The sequence below is a fragment of the Nelusetta ayraudi genome, unplaced genomic scaffold, assembly GCF_046127955.1.
Source record: "Nelusetta ayraudi isolate G7.1 ecotype Tasmania unplaced genomic scaffold, CSIRO-AGI_Nayr_v1 ptg000071l, whole genome shotgun sequence".
Lineage (NCBI taxonomy): Eukaryota > Metazoa > Chordata > Actinopteri > Tetraodontiformes > Monacanthidae > Nelusetta > Nelusetta ayraudi.
In genome coordinates, this window is record NW_027466121.1 from 74,723 (window position 1) to 90,025 (window position 15,303).

General features: G+C 46.1%; 1 protein-coding gene across 3 annotated transcripts in view; it reads left to right on the forward strand.

The window, feature by feature from the left end:
- Positions 1-15,303, forward strand: part of srgap1a (SLIT-ROBO Rho GTPase activating protein 1a) — a 77,212-nt gene that overhangs the window by 32,553 nt on the left and 29,356 nt on the right. For all 3 annotated transcript variants that reach the window (XM_076042824.1, XM_076042822.1, XM_076042823.1), the window contains exons 4-8: positions 6,552-6,614; positions 10,170-10,349; positions 11,020-11,148; positions 12,528-12,749; positions 13,568-13,669. In XM_076042824.1, the coding sequence (XP_075898939.1) occupies positions 6,552-6,614; positions 10,170-10,349; positions 11,020-11,148; positions 12,528-12,749; positions 13,568-13,669 (696 nt within the window). The remainder of the gene's footprint in view (positions 1-6,551; positions 6,615-10,169; positions 10,350-11,019; positions 11,149-12,527; positions 12,750-13,567; positions 13,670-15,303) is intronic.

Consider the following 15,303-nt stretch of genomic DNA (forward strand, 5'->3'; position numbering starts at 1 on the left):
CCTAAATTACAAAGTGGCTTTTGCTTTGGAGGGCCGCCTTTGTGTCGGTATAACATGTATGATTTTTTTTTTTTTTGTTGCTTCATCTGTGACTCTATTTTCTCCATGTCCCTGCAAAAACACAACCTTTTTTTCAAGTAGAAAAACACAGACATTCAGTGTAAAACGTCACACATATTGTTACACTTGTCGTGTGTTTATTTCATCGGATTGCATTGCATGGACGCTGCAAAAAAAGGAAGCTGCGCTTGTAGTTGCATTTAAAAAGCATTTTAAAGTTCTTTGGTTTTTGTTTTTGTAGGGTAGCCTTCCTAACGGTGTGTTTTTCGTATTTGGGGCACTGTCAGACAGGCTCCCTTATAAAATGGCAGTGCAAGATGGCAGCTAACAAAGGAGCAAGACCCTTGCTCTATGTATATTCTTATATATATATGAAAGCTGCTCTAAGGATAGGAAAACAAATATCCAATATCCTTTATTGTAATTTCAACAGGTAGCTACAACAACATTGGTTTGGGCTTCCCTCCCACAGTGCAATAAAAAGTAGGAAAGACAGCGAAAAAGACAGTCAAGTTCCAAAACCAAACTACTTTAATTTCACTGCGACTGTTCACTTTTATCAATGTATTCATGGGGCGGTATGTTGAGCTTTTACCAATCTAAAAATCATAAATCAGGCCAAATTTTACGCACTGGACCTTTTAGTCCGACACCTGTGATTTCTGCTACCAGACGTAAAACAGAGACGGATGTCAGACAACCCCCACTCCCCCCCCCCACTCCCCCATCGCTCTCCAGGCTGAATGTCAGGGTGACACGCAGTAGACGTTTGCCGCTCTCTTCGCGTGCGTTTGGAGTCCCAGCTGCATCTCCGCAGCCTGCAGACCCCCGTAAAAAAAAACTCTGCAGCGCAGTTTGAGCAGATCAGGTGGCGCGAGCGCAGGATCATGGGAGGTCCGGCTTCACCGGCGAGACCCCCAGACAACGTTTGCCCTCTAATTAAAGCCTCGCCGAGTCTTTGATCCCAGCAGAGCTTCAGTAACAAGGCACAAACAAGGCGGACGTACGCTCCCCCCCCCATGACTCCAAAGTCTTCTGAGGAGACAGCTGCACTGTTGTCATCCCTCCAGCACATCAAAAGACCCAGGATATTATTATTATTTTTTATTGATTTATTCCCTTGTTTGCTCGAGGCTCCTGCCGTCAGCTGACGCAGCAGAAGATCTCGGGTGCGGACCGGTGTGCCCCCGGTGTCCGCGTCAACATCCTGCGCGCTTTTATTTCCTCAGCGTTTCGTCAAACAGCTGCAAGCCCCGGCTTCTCTTCAGAAACCATTGTGAAAACACGCGCCGTTCGACTGCCGCGACCCCTCTCACTTTTTTTTACACGCTCGGGCAGATCTCAACACATGAATGTGGTTTTCATTATACTTACAGCCCACTCTTTGTTTCACTCTGGTGTGCTTGGTGTAGTTTGGGGGGTGGGGGGTGGGTGGTCGTGTTCTGTGGTTGCGGCTCAGAGCTGAGTTTCCAAATTTCGGTGACGTTTATTTAAAAAACATTTTCGCTGCAGACGTAAATGAGACTCGCGCTTCCGCTCTCGCTGTCAGGCCATCGTGACAAATCGGGAAACTCGTTCAGTCGCCTTCGACGTTGCTTTAGCGTGTGTGTGTGTCTTCTACGGTGAAAAGCACTCGCCGGTTCAGTTTTCACTCTACTCACTAATGAGGCGGACACACGATTGTGCGGAGCGTCAGAATATTTGTATGTAGTTTGGGGCGGGTCCATAAATCATTCCCAGCCTTGCCGGACGGATAGAGTGAAGCTGTTTTTTTCCATATTCAATAGCCCCATTATCACCGCATGAATGCAGCACGAGCACACTTGATGTGTATTGCATGCACATACTGTAGGTCAACCCCATATAGTTACCCTATATCGCGCTGGGACAGTAAGTGGCAACGAAACAGTACACAACACTACCCATCTACTTCTAGTACCTTTCAGCAGCAGATAAAAGCAGCATCAACCGCTGCGTTTACGTTACAGCTTCTCTTAAAATAAAAGCGAATAGCGATTCGCTGGTGTTTCCATTGAATGGTGCGAATCGCATGAGCCGTAGTTCTCGTAAAAATCTTGTCCCGCAAGACTTACGAGAGTTACGTTTTGTTTTGTTTGTTTGTTTGTTTGCTGTCAAGAATGGTTGGTATATTTTTCTCTTTGATTACTTACTTACTAAAAAAAAATTTCAGTTTCACTTGAAGTGAACTGGTCACATGACCCCGTACGTCACGTCCGGTGACGCGTAAATGCGAAAAGTGTTTCCATGACACTATTGCGATATACCTCTGTATCGATACGTCTGAAAAACCACCTCATGAAAGCGTAAAAACCTTTTAGCGCTATTGGAGAGGTTTTTCGAAGTTGAGGTGTTTCCATTGCCAATTTTTATCGCGATATTTAGGTTTTGCGCAATTCCAGGGGTGATGGAAACGCAGCTAGTGACCTGATTTTATCGCATTTTTATAAACCAGCAACACAACAGCGCCGGATTGGAAGAAACACAATGTGGATGATCACTGGCTGGCACCCTGACATTATTAAAAAAACAAACAAAAAAAAAAAAAACTAGTTTGTTTGTTTTGGTTAAGCCTGGTATATTGTTGAGGCTGGAGGCCTTCGTGGTGGAGTGTCAACGTGCTAAAACTGGCTAGCTTCTCTTTCCCCCGAAATCGGCTGAGATCACTGACACCCCCCCTCCCTCCAGCTATGGACTCATTGCAAAAACATCGAGCCGCTACCAAATCTCCTCATCTTTACACTCGAGTAGATTTCGCGTTCAATTCTATGATCCCGAAAACTTGTTTGACTTTTGCATAATGTGATTACATCAGTGTTGGCTCCTTTTTTTCTTTTTTTTTTTGCTCGCAGTGAGACTGCAGGGCTGTCACTGTGTTGTTGGTACTGGGTTATAGAGCTAAGCTGACCGCACACACACACACACACACACACACACACACACACACACACACACACACACACACACGAACACATACACCAAAGGGTATTAAACTGCCACCATCTCTCTCCTATGATTAATGTCAGCGGCAATATGAAACCCAGCTTTCCCCGAGGGATGACATGGCTTCTCTTCTCTGAGGTTATTTTATCTCTCTAATGTGGTTGGAATGCTGAGGGTATGAACCTAAAAGGGGAAAGCCATTTGTAGGATCTTTTTAATGAATTCAGACCAAACCGTAACCCCTAATTTTGGGGAAATTCCTTTGCGACGAAAAAGAGGGGGTGAAGTCGCACAAATTAAATTGACAACACAAGTTCCACAACAGCGTTTTAGTAAACAGCTTTTTAGTGCTTGTAATTTGCAGTTTGCAGTGTCCATGTCAGATTTAGCAACACTTTGAACAGAAATGGTTTCAGAGCGCCTTAAGCGTTACGTTAGGTGTAGCTTCCCTTGAGAAAAGCCCGTCATCTTGAAAGTGGTAGCTCCTTACTTTCATCTGGGTTTTTTTTACTTTTCTCAACCTCACAAAAATATTTTTTTTTTCTTTCTTTCTTTTTTCTTTGCAAGGCTCATGTGATTCCAGACAAGTCTTTTCATTGAGCCCCGGATCATTTTCCAGTCTTCTCAATAGAGGAGCTGACAAGTGTTGGATCAGACAGGCAGTCCAAAGGTTCAGTCTTCCAAACTGAAATTTACTGAAGGATTTTTTTTCTTCTTACAGAAGCCCTGAACCTTGAGTAAGCGGTCAGGACCGTTGGCCTTTCCAACAATTTCAAATTTCAAAATTCCCCCACTGCCTTTTTTTTTTTTTTTTTTTTTTAAAGGGACAGCGTCAACAGATTCTTGCAAATACTTGCAAATACACTTGCGCTCCCTTTGGCTGGCCTACTGTCTACACTCCCTCTGTAAACACTCCTGCGTGTGACTCCTTCAAGGTTTAACACCTCCAAAGCTCCTGTGATCCAGGATTAGAAACTGTTTGTCCTACGATGAGGTAAGACCCGGGAGCAAACAGGCGAGGTGGAGGCTGAGGGATCGCGCCGCCACTCACACCCGGTCACCCGGAAAACATTCTCTTATTTCACTGACCTGGCAGCCCGCAAATGAAAGTTCATCTTTGCGGACTTGTCATGCGATGCGGCACTGTGGCGCTTTACCTGTGGAAGAACCTGCGGGTCTGGTCAGCATCTAAGTGACCGAGATAAATGAAGTGGACCAGAAACTCTTTGCGACGCTGGCACCCAGGACAAACTTGGTCCTGATGCTATCATCTAATTCAGGCATGGGCAACCTACGGCTCGGGGGCCATATGCGGCCCGTTAAGCCTTATAATCCGGCCCTTCTGAACTTGATGAAATTATATTAATAGTCAGTAAATCGTAAAATAGATGTATTTCATCCCACCCCGATCTAATTTCCAGTCACAATCGTGGACGCTGTGTCATGTCCTGAGTCATTACTGTCGGAGCACAGCCATGTTGATGTTGCTCGGATGTTGTTGTTATTGTTTTTTTTTTTTTAATTTGGTTTCTTACTACTAAATTCAATATTATTCTGTTTTTGCCGAAAGGCTGATGCAAAACTTAAAAATCTTTAAAAATCAAGTTTTCTTGAAGTGTAACAAGCAAAAAAAAAAACAAACAACAAAAACAGGACTTCAGTTATTCTGACAAATCCCAGATAAGGTGCTTTGCAATTTATTCGAGGGAGAGAGAAAAATTTCCTCATTTTTTTTTAAACACCACGCCATTTGCACGCCGTGTTCAGCACCTCATGAAGTTACCCTGTGGTGTTTAGTTGTAAACTAACATGACATGTTTACAGTAGGCTCAGTACACCTCATTAAAAAAGCATGGTGTGTATCTCTGGGGTCTAAAAAAAAAATGCATGCCGTGTTCTTTCTGTATTTTTAACGCATTTACAAAGCAAAGCTGTTTAGTCTCACAGTTAAGACTTTGGAAATTTTACAATATAAAGTAATAGTTTAATGGCCAGAAAACCCCACGTTTTATTGACCCACTATAAGAGATCTGATTGCACAAATGTAATTTTCCTTTTTTCCAAACCGCAGCAGCTCTTCATTGCGGTCCGTCGTTGACCAGGACTGAATCAGCGCTTCGTCCCACCACACTGCGATGCTCTCTGAAACCCTCTTCCAGCAGCTGGGAAGAGCTGGAAGAGACTTCCCAGAATAAGATTTGTCTGTGGATAATTGAGTTGAAAGGAACAGACCCGGTCCGGGCCAAGGCTGTAACACCATCCAGGTAGCAGCGCGGGGTATCCGCTGAAGTGCAGAGATTAAAAATTTATTGACATGATGAGTCATAATCTTATCAGCATGTGATACACAGCCTGCGAGGGCTGCGAAAGGAAACCCAGGAGAGTGAGAGTCAAATAAATAGTGAGTCATCCCAAAAATCCACATCGACCTCCATCCCTACTTAGACTGTATCCCTGGACCACAAGATGGGAGATTGAGGTGTGTGTGTGTGTGTGTGTGTGTGTGTGTGTGTGTGTGTGTGTGTGTGTGTGTGTGTGTGTGTGTGTGTGTGTGTCTGATACTATTACTGAGTCAGCCCTGTGGCAGTGCTGATCGAGTTAACATATTTGGGAAGACTCTCGCCGAGGTGTGGAAGCGGGCTAATGCTTTGAGCATGTGGACAGTGAAACTCGAGCTGCGTTCACTGATTTTTTTTTTTTTTTTTTCTCAGCGGAAAAGCTGCTGTGTCACAGACGCGCACAAACCACACACCCAGAGTCCCAAGATGGCGGCCCATTCATTTCAGTGAAGTTGCTCAGCCAGCGCGAATGCCAAAAAAGTTTTGGACTTCCGAATGAATGGACCCACAGAGCGCGCGCAGTTGTGTTACTTCCCATCACGCCTCTGTAACTCACATGATCTATTTGGCCAATCAGAACGAGCTGAGACGCACCATCACGTACGACGTCGTGACGTCGCGCTGGGAGTAAACTCTTTCCTGGTGATTTTCTGGCCTTTATCATTTTTTTTTAAAAATAACTGAAAGAGCTACAATATAAACATTTTGCTATGAATCGCATTTCAGGTCACAGTCTCCCTGTTAGCCGTTTTAAAGGTGTTTATTTTTGTACTGCGGTCTATTGGAAAATTGCTTTTTGGGCCCATGGGATTTTTTTGGGGGCTGCAGTACCTCGAGTGGCCACTGGGAAAAATCAGCTAGCTGCCATATTGCCAGTCCGCCATCCAGTTCTCCATAATGCATCCATGGCACAAAACCTGGCTTCAAACGGCGGAGTCCAAATCCGTCATTTTGCTCATTTGTTGCGCGATTGTCGTGTTTTTGCGACCCTCGTGAATTTTCATTTCATGTCTCCATTCCTTCAAATGACCCCTTTGACAACGTGAAAGCCAAGACTGACAACATGATGCATGTTTATTTGATTAACTTTTGTTTGTTTTTAGTTGATTCCATTTCTCCTCTTGCTGTTCCGAGGTCCTTCATTTATCGTAACAGTCTTTCCTCCCCCCCTCTCTTCTGTTTCTTTTCCAGAGCAAAGAAATAGCCTTCCAGCTTCAGGAAGACTTGATGAAAGTCCTGAACGAGCTCTACACAGTAAGTAGCGACGCCCGCCCTGTTTTCGTTTCATGTGTCCTAGCATCCACTGGTCTCTCCGGCGGGGCTCATAGCAGCGAGCTAACCGCCTCCCTCCGAAACCCTGACCCCTGCAGCTTAAACGTGTCACAGGGGATCTTATATTAAACTTTGGAGCAAACAGACCGTGCCTCCAAAGATCTCCATCTCCTGGCAAACTCTTCATTTACTTCACGGCGCACGTCCCTTTTTAACACGCAGCCTCTTTTGACGTCATTCGCTGTTTCATCCGCAAAGGATTTATTTTGTGCCGCCGACTCTCTCTCCTCATCCCCGCTCATCCGTCTGATGTGCCACTCCGCTCTTGCGCGTGCACTGGTGCTACCTTTGTTTTCCCCCAAGATGATTACCGACGCCTCTGTTCCGCAGTGGATGGCAGAGACAGATGCGTCGCCTGAGGACGGAGCGTGATTACAAGCGTCAAAAGTTCCACAGACACAGACTTAAAACTGAGAATTTGGCAATTAAAGCCTCAGGCTGCCGACTTGGAGACACCTGCTGTTTATATTTGGACTAAGTTAAAAAGATGCATGTAGTTGTTTCAACACAGATGTAAATTTCTCTTCGTCTGCAATTTACCAGATTGTCAAACATCCAACGAGCTGAATGTCTCAGCCCGATTCCGACAAATGGCTCTTTTTTTGGGCTCAGCTGCTTCACTGTGAATTGTTTGTCTTTGTCTTGCACCAAACCCGTATCTCAGAGAGTCCAAGCCCTCGCTCACTAGTTTTGTTTCTGGAGCCCCACACAATGCAGGGACCCAAAGTCTGTCTCTCGCTGTGTCTGCCTTTCTTATGCAATTCCAGCAAAGTTTAACCAGGAGACTCGAGGCAAAGGGTTAAATATCTTCTGGAGATATGTGAAGGTTTTTGTTTGGTTCAACAACCACAATTGCACCACTGCAGTTCATTTGAAAAATAAAGCCCTGATAGGCGTTACTATTATGTATAATTTAAGTCATGGAATGTCATTACTATATAGCCGCATTCGGACTGCCTACCAAAATCCGATTTTCAGCCCATCCAGACTGAAACCGGAGGGCTCTTTTGTAGTCTGAACAGTCACAAATCACTTGAAATCCGATTTTTGCAAAACGGGTTAAAACCACCTTCGGGAGGTCGTTTCAAATGGCATTTGGACAGAGGCGTCTCAGTGTGAACGGCTCCAAACACACTGATGGGTTTTGACTGTCCGTGACGTCATGATCTGATTGAATCGGATTTTAATCAGATTCGCCTGCAGTCTGAACGCAGCCTACGACTGTTTGGGGGTTTTTGATCCTGCACTGTTGCCCATAAATTTGGACACAATCCTATAATACTTATAGAATAGAATAGAATGCCATTATTTCTTTTAATTAGCATAGTTACAGCAGCATGTACAGCGCAGTTCGCGTCACTCCTGTTTTGTCCGTCAGCCGTTGTTCACCGTTACCATCACAGCCAGAGCTGATCGCAGAGCCACCCCGAGCACCAAAACGTGGTACTCCAAGCTGTCACTCTCACCACAGTACACACGCTAGTTTTGACCCTGTTTAGCCTCAGTGGGAGGACCGGACACAGACGTGCGCGCACACACACACACACTGGTAGCTATTGCATCAGTCGGCCGCAGCCGCAACGTCGGCTCCCGCCAGCAAAATAACAGGTCCGGTCCTTCTCTAAATACGTCCCTCTAAAGAAAACACCAAAGTAAACACGGGAACGGACAACTCCGAACCAGTAAGTGAGGTGTGCGGGGCCCCAGGGTCAGTCAGCCATCTCTAAACTGGTTCCTGTTATGCCAAACCGACACCAAAAGCACAGGGCCTCAAACATGTCAGCCCGTGCACACATACAGAAATAGCCCATTCTGGGGGGGGGGGGGGGGGGGGGGATGTTTGGGTTTTGGAGAAGGGCGAGTCTCTGTGTGTGCCGCAGTTGAGTTTTTTTTTTTTTTTTTTTTTTTTTTGGGTCCAGATTGTGTACCAGGGCACACGTGTGGTTGTGGTGTAATTTGCAAGGGGGAGGGCGGTTCTTTCCAGAATGAACAGCCAGGGGCTCGGCACTGTGTGAATCGTCTGCGTCTTGCTCCCTCCTGTTCACCGCGTCAAACTGCCGTGAAGCCTCTCAGAGCTTCGCGTTGACCAGCTTCAAAGTAACAGGAGGAACTGGTGGTTTTCTCCGCTCCAAAAAGTTCCAACGGTGTTCAGGTTTCATGCGATGGCCCACTTCCATCTGCCGCCGTGCATATTTATCTGGCACTGAGACGATTGGGCGTCGTGACGGAGTCGCGGCTCCTCGTTTTTTCTCGTAGTTCAACAAGGTTTGGCCTCGCTGCTGACTCACAGACTACTGCAGAAATATCAAGGCCATAGCGTGTGATTCACTAGCACTGTTTTTAGAGCAGGTGTGTGTGTGTGTGTGTGTGTGTGTGTGTGTTGTCTCAGCTTTTACAGTCCGCCGGCCCTCTTTAAGAACTCATTGTTTAGCTTTTGTGGTCGACTCGCTACTTAACCGCTGAGTCACCGCTAAAGTGGATCCATACAGCAGGTACGAGACTCACTCGCACTTCCTCCTCTTCTCATGCCAGTGACTCAGACACCAGGAAGTGGCGCCTATCAGCTGCGCGCTACTTAGGAATTAATCATTTCCTCCGTGGCAAAAAGAAATGAGCGACGGCGCTTTCGGACAGAACCTTTCATTTGCCGTCAAGCACATCAACGATTGGTAAACGGCGTTCACGATTGAGAAACCCTAAATGCAATTTTCCATAACAGGATGGAGCCAAACCTTTGAGTTTGAAACTGTCTGATCGATTTTAAAAGCCTCGTCATTAGAAACCAAACTCAGAGAGCAAACGCTCCTCATCTTTGGCGAACGTGATGAATCCAACAGTCACCAGCAGCCTTACACGTGCAGCTATTTGTAACTTTATTAGTCTTGTATGTCTTGAGAGGATCAGTGTCTGTGGTTTGGAGCAGTGGTTCTCATATGGTGGAGGCTCAGGACCACATTATTTTTATGCCTAAGAAATAAAATATTGAAAATATTGAATTGAATTGTGTGTCCTGCAAAATAAATGCACATCATTTTCTCTATAAATATATGTATATATTTTAATATTTCTTTTTTTTTTTAAAAAAAAAACAAAAAAAAGGGAAACTGTCCACAAAGCAACGACCCAATCAAAACAGCTCCGCGACCCACCAGTTGAGAATCGCTGCTTTGGAGGACAGTGTGCCTGCTGGGAGCCAGATTGAATCAGCTTATAAAGAGAGAGCAGTTTTATGAGCGATACAGCCCTTTAGGTCTGAGGTTGTAAAAGGTTGCTCATAGCGACCGATCGCGATGGATTGCTTTGACCTTTGACCCCCCCCCCCCCCACACACACACACACACACACACACACACACTGACTCAAGCTTTCCCCCCCGCTTTTGATCCGAACCGCCAGGAGATCGGAAAGATCTCTCTCTCCCCCCCCCCCCCCTCCCTCCTGTCCCTTATTTTGATTGACAACTTGGGTTTCCCTCAGGTGATGAAGACCTACCACATGTACAACTCGGAGAGCATCAGCGCTGAGAGCAAGCTGAAGGAAGCGGAGAAGCAGGAGGAGAAGCAGATCGGCAGGGGCGACCCCGTCTTCAGCATCCGCATGGAGGACAAGTACCAAAGACGCAGCTCCGTGAAGAAGATCGAGAAGATGAAGGAGAAGGTTTGTGCTGACCGAAATTTAGGGAGTTTGGGCTACGAATTTGAACCAAAGCCTTTCTCCTTCCCGTAGTTACTCACGCGGTGGTCAATAAAGCGGCTGCGTGTCGTCACGACGGTCCCGTTTCCAGTCACATCTCTATAACAAATGATTAAACAGCCACTTTGACCACGACCCTTCCCGGAATTCGTTTCTTGGCGGGGGGAGTGTTAAAATATGGACGATTTGCAAGTGTTTGAGTCACAGCCCGCCATGTGGGCCAGTGGACGCTGACTAACAAGCAGCCTTGTGTTTGTCTGAGTGAGAGGAAGTGCAGGACAAAGACAGATGGAGTCAGACCAAGACACTCCAGTTAAAGTGAAGGACGCGCACCGTTTTTAGTCGCCCCGCTTCCCCTTTGGTGTTATTTTGACGAGAATTGTTCCTGCTTTCATGTTTATCGCGCTTGTTGTTTTGCCAGTAATCTGATCGCCACCCTGAGTAGCTCAGTGTGTGTGTGTGTGTGCGTGTGCACGCTCATGCCGAGGCATTAAAAGCTCAATCACTCGTCGATTCCCGCCTCATTAAATTCGTCTACCCCCCCCCCCCCCCCCCCCCGGTTCACTTTGTTGTGGTCCGTTTCTTCTTCTTCCTCCTTCCTCCTCCTCTTTTTTTTTCTAATTCTCCTCATCAGCGCCAAGCCAAGTACTCGGAGAACAAGCTGAAGTCGGTCAAAGCGCGCAACGAGTACCTGCTGACTCTGGAAGCGTCCAACGCCTCCGTTTTCAAGTACTACATCCACGACTTGTCGGACCTGATTGATGTGAGTACGCTGTCGCCACCACCGCCGTTTCTGGGACGCCTTCGTCCTCTTAACGGGCCGACTCCAGACGACGGAGTTTGCAGTTCTCATTTGCACTAAAGCAGCTTTTCAACCTGATGTCTCTCTTTTCCTCCAGCTCCCTGATATTTTTATGTTGTTGGGCCGGTTTTCAGCATCCTTTAATGCTTGACTGAACACCGTGAGTGGCCACAAAACCTTAAACTGTTTCTATGTTTTATGCATAGTTACTTCTAGGTACCGCTGCACTCACGTCTGTCTCCGCTCGGCAGTCGCAGCAACTTTTTTTTTTTTTGGTGCCGCGCTGATAAAGATGATTTATTTAATGCGCGACTCCGCTGCGTTTTTTTTTTAAAAGCCTCGTCCGCGCACGTACGGCGGGACCTGCAAAAAAAAACGTACGTTTTCAAACCGACTTGTAGGTCACTTCAAGCAAACTCCTCCTGGGAGTTTTTCCCAGAAGGTGTCAGGTGGTGTTTTTTCTGCGTGACCGTGTTTGTGTAAGGCCTTAGCAGCGCCACGTTTCGCATGTTGTTAGCGGGGATGAAGGGGAACCTTTGTTCCAGACGGGGCTGCGGAGGAAACGGGGCACAAACCCGTATTCAGCGTCGCGCTGTGTGCCGAAATGACCTCCCCACACACACACACACACACATACACACTCTCACACGCACACAACCAGACTTGCACACCTCGCCACGCCCTCCGTGCAAGTGTGGACTGTGCGGGAGGCACGCTGCGCAAATTTTTCTTCTTATGTCACCAACAGATTGTCCAACCAGGCTGGTAGTTTATTCATGTTTGCCCAACACCCAGATAGTCCACCCATGCAGTGTGTGTGTGTGTGTGTGTGTGTGTGTGTTCGTATTTGTGCCTGAGGCATGTGTGTATTTCAAAGAAAGCTCCTGGCCATGACTCACATTATTAAAAATCAGCGCCGTTCCCCAGAAGTTACACAGAATCTCGGCAAATGAAAAAGCCGTTGGCTCAAACAATGTGGGAATTTCTTCACATGATCTTTTTTTTTTGTTGGCTATTAAAAAACAGCTTTAAAGACTTTGAAGTCATTCTGCAAGCACCTTTTTCGACTCATTGATCATTTAAGGTTGCTGGCCTGTGCCTCAAAACATTTTATTTTTTCTTACATCTTGCAGTCTGAGCAGTCAGGGAGAGTAAAAATAATAAGTCTGATCTCCAGCCAGCTTGTTTGTGTGGTCTGACACCTGCGGGGCATTTGTACTTTGGATTTGGTCGAAAGTCAACCCTTTTCTGGAGCGGTTTGTGGTTTTTGAGGTTGAAATTTCTTTCAAAAGCAATCACAGCCACTTTTAAAACTCGACCCCGCGCCCTCTCCCCGCCAGTGCTGCGACCTGGGATACCACGCCAGTCTGAACCGGGCCCTCAGGACCTACCTGTCGGCCGAGTACAACCTGGAGACGTCTCGCCACGAGGGTCTGGACATCATCGAGAACGCCGTGGACAGTCTGGACCCGAGGAGCGACCGGCAGAGGTTCATGGAGATGTTCCCCACAGCCTTCTGCCCGCCGGCCAAATTTGACTTCCAGCCGCACATGGGCGACGAGGTACGTCGTTCAAAGTATCGACTGAAGTCGAATAAATCGAGAATGAATGGATGAATGAATACTTTATTTTCCTTCACAATGTTCAATACTGAAATCGTGTTCAATCTACTAACAAAAAAAAAAAAAAGTTTCCATTACGAGTTTTAAATTGAAATTTCGTAAATAAAGTCAAAATAAACTGGAAACTGGCAAAAACGGAAGTACTCCACTAAGCTTGTGCGCAGAGCCTTTCGACTTTAATCTTGGAATTTCAACTTTCATCACAAAATTTCCACTTCATTTTTTAAATTTCAACTATAATCACGAAATTTTGACTTCAGTCTCGAAATTTCCACTTTAATCAGAAAATTTCTAACTGCTTTCTTGAAATGGAAACTGAAAACCTAAAAAAAATAAATTGTGTTCTGTTAAAAAATTTGCATAATCATCAGTAAAGTCATGACAGTTGATTGTATTTGGTGCATGGCTGATTTTATTTCATTGAATGTCTGATCAGGTTTCATGGTTGACTGAATTTGACAATGCACGTGCCAACGAACCCCCCCACCACCCACTTACACACACACACACACACACACACACACACACACACACACACACACACTCCCTGTAGCCTGCAGTGTTGTGTCGAGTGTGCGTTATGTCTCAGTGATTGACACTGGCACCGCAAAACGATGACATCATCCGCCTCTGCCAGCACTTATCAAGTGGTTCTGGCTGCGTTCAGCCGCTGCGGTCTGCTCCGCAAACGCATTTGAATGTTGATGCCCCTGATCTGTTTTGTTTTTTTTGTTTTTGTTTTTTCCCCTGCCCTGCAGCTGTGCCAGATCTCAGTGCAGCCGCCGCTGAACGGAGAGCTCATCCTGAGGTTCCAGCAGCTCCAGTCCCGCCTGGCCACGCTGAAGATCGAGAACGAAGAGGTACCAAAAACAAAAAAAAAAGTAGCGCTGGAGCAGTTCGGCCCGCCGGTGCGAACTGCCGGCGTCTGCGGTGTGGGAGGGATTGATTGACGTTTCAAAGCTCAAGTCGGCTGCCAGGGACGCGCCCATATTAGCGGGCCATTAGAACTACTAAAGGCAGTTTAACTCAAAAGTCAGCCAAGGTGAGACGGGGGAAGAGTTGCTCTTTGATGTATCAAAGTTCTCGCGGCGTATACACACACACACACACACACACACTCAAATGCTGTTTTCCTTTCTCTCATGCCCTGCAGGTAGCCATCAAGCACTCTCCTCCTCCCCTCCGCCTTTGTTCCCATCGGTGGGACTCACTGTCTCGCCTTTTTTTTTTTCTTTCACTTTTTTTTTCTCATTTTTCCTCTTGCGCTAACGTGTCCTGCTCTGCCGCTCTGTTTTGACATTGGCGCCGCGTCTCCACTTCTCGGGCCGCCTCCTCCTCGCTTTTATGTGTCCGCAGTGCGCTCGAGTTGCTCGACGTTGCCTTTCAAGCCCCGAGCCTGGCGGAGTGAGGAGAAGCTGAACCGTCTGACCTGCTTCCTTCCTGGAGCTCTCTCTCTCTCTCTCTCTCTCTCTCTCTCTCCCTCTCTCTCTCTCTCTCTCTCTCTATTCGCCTCCCGTCTTTATCCTCGCCGCCTCGCTCCCTTTCATCCACCTACAAAGATCAAAATACAGGAGCGCGTCGCTCTGCTTCCCTCCGTCTTCCCTGAGAGTCCACATTACGTAAAAAAAAAAATCAGTCTGATGTGCAGTTGGGTTACTGATGATGATAAATGGTTTTATTTAGAGGACTGTTTAGGTTTAATAGCTAACAGGTTGCACATTACCTTTGTTTTTGAGATGTTGTCTGCAATGGAAATAGCTGTTTTTCCCAGGATCCTGTTAGGTCTTTATTATTTATTATTCCGTGTGATTCTTAGGGCTGCAACGATTAATCAAAGTAATCGATTACATAAATTTGTTGGTGCGTCGTGTTATTGTAATTGCAAATTGCTGAATGATAAAATCACACTCTGGCCGCTACGTGCTCATTCGTACCTGCAGTGCAGTACTGAGCGCTGAGGGTGGCTGAGCGTCGCTCGTTGTTTACATCCTGCGAAAAACAGAGAAGAAGAACGGCTTCTTCTCTGAAAAGGCTCGAAAACTCCGATCCAAAGTTTCTAAAGTTTCGGAATATTCCGTAGAGAATGAAGCAGCGAATCACGTTAGGTGCAAACTCTGTGAAGCTCACCTAGCATTCCTAGCCTAGCCTATGACATAATGCCATAATAATAAAATAATAATGACATAATACGTTTTATCGCTGATCATCATGGAAAATCATGGAACAAGCTAGCTTAGCGAGCGATAGTTCACTTAGTTAAATGAGTACTTTACGGCAGTAATTAGTGAATTACAGCCCCTGTCAATACCTAGCATTTATACTGAATTGTAACTCTCTTTCATAATGCTGATATATTTGTTTTAAAACTTATGCTGTCAGAGTACAACAGTACACAGGTGTGAAGATTTAAGCAAGTTAGGTTAAACAAAAGTCCAAAATAGGTGGCGAAAATAGGTGGCGAAAAAGCGACTAATCGAAAAAGTAATGGATAGAT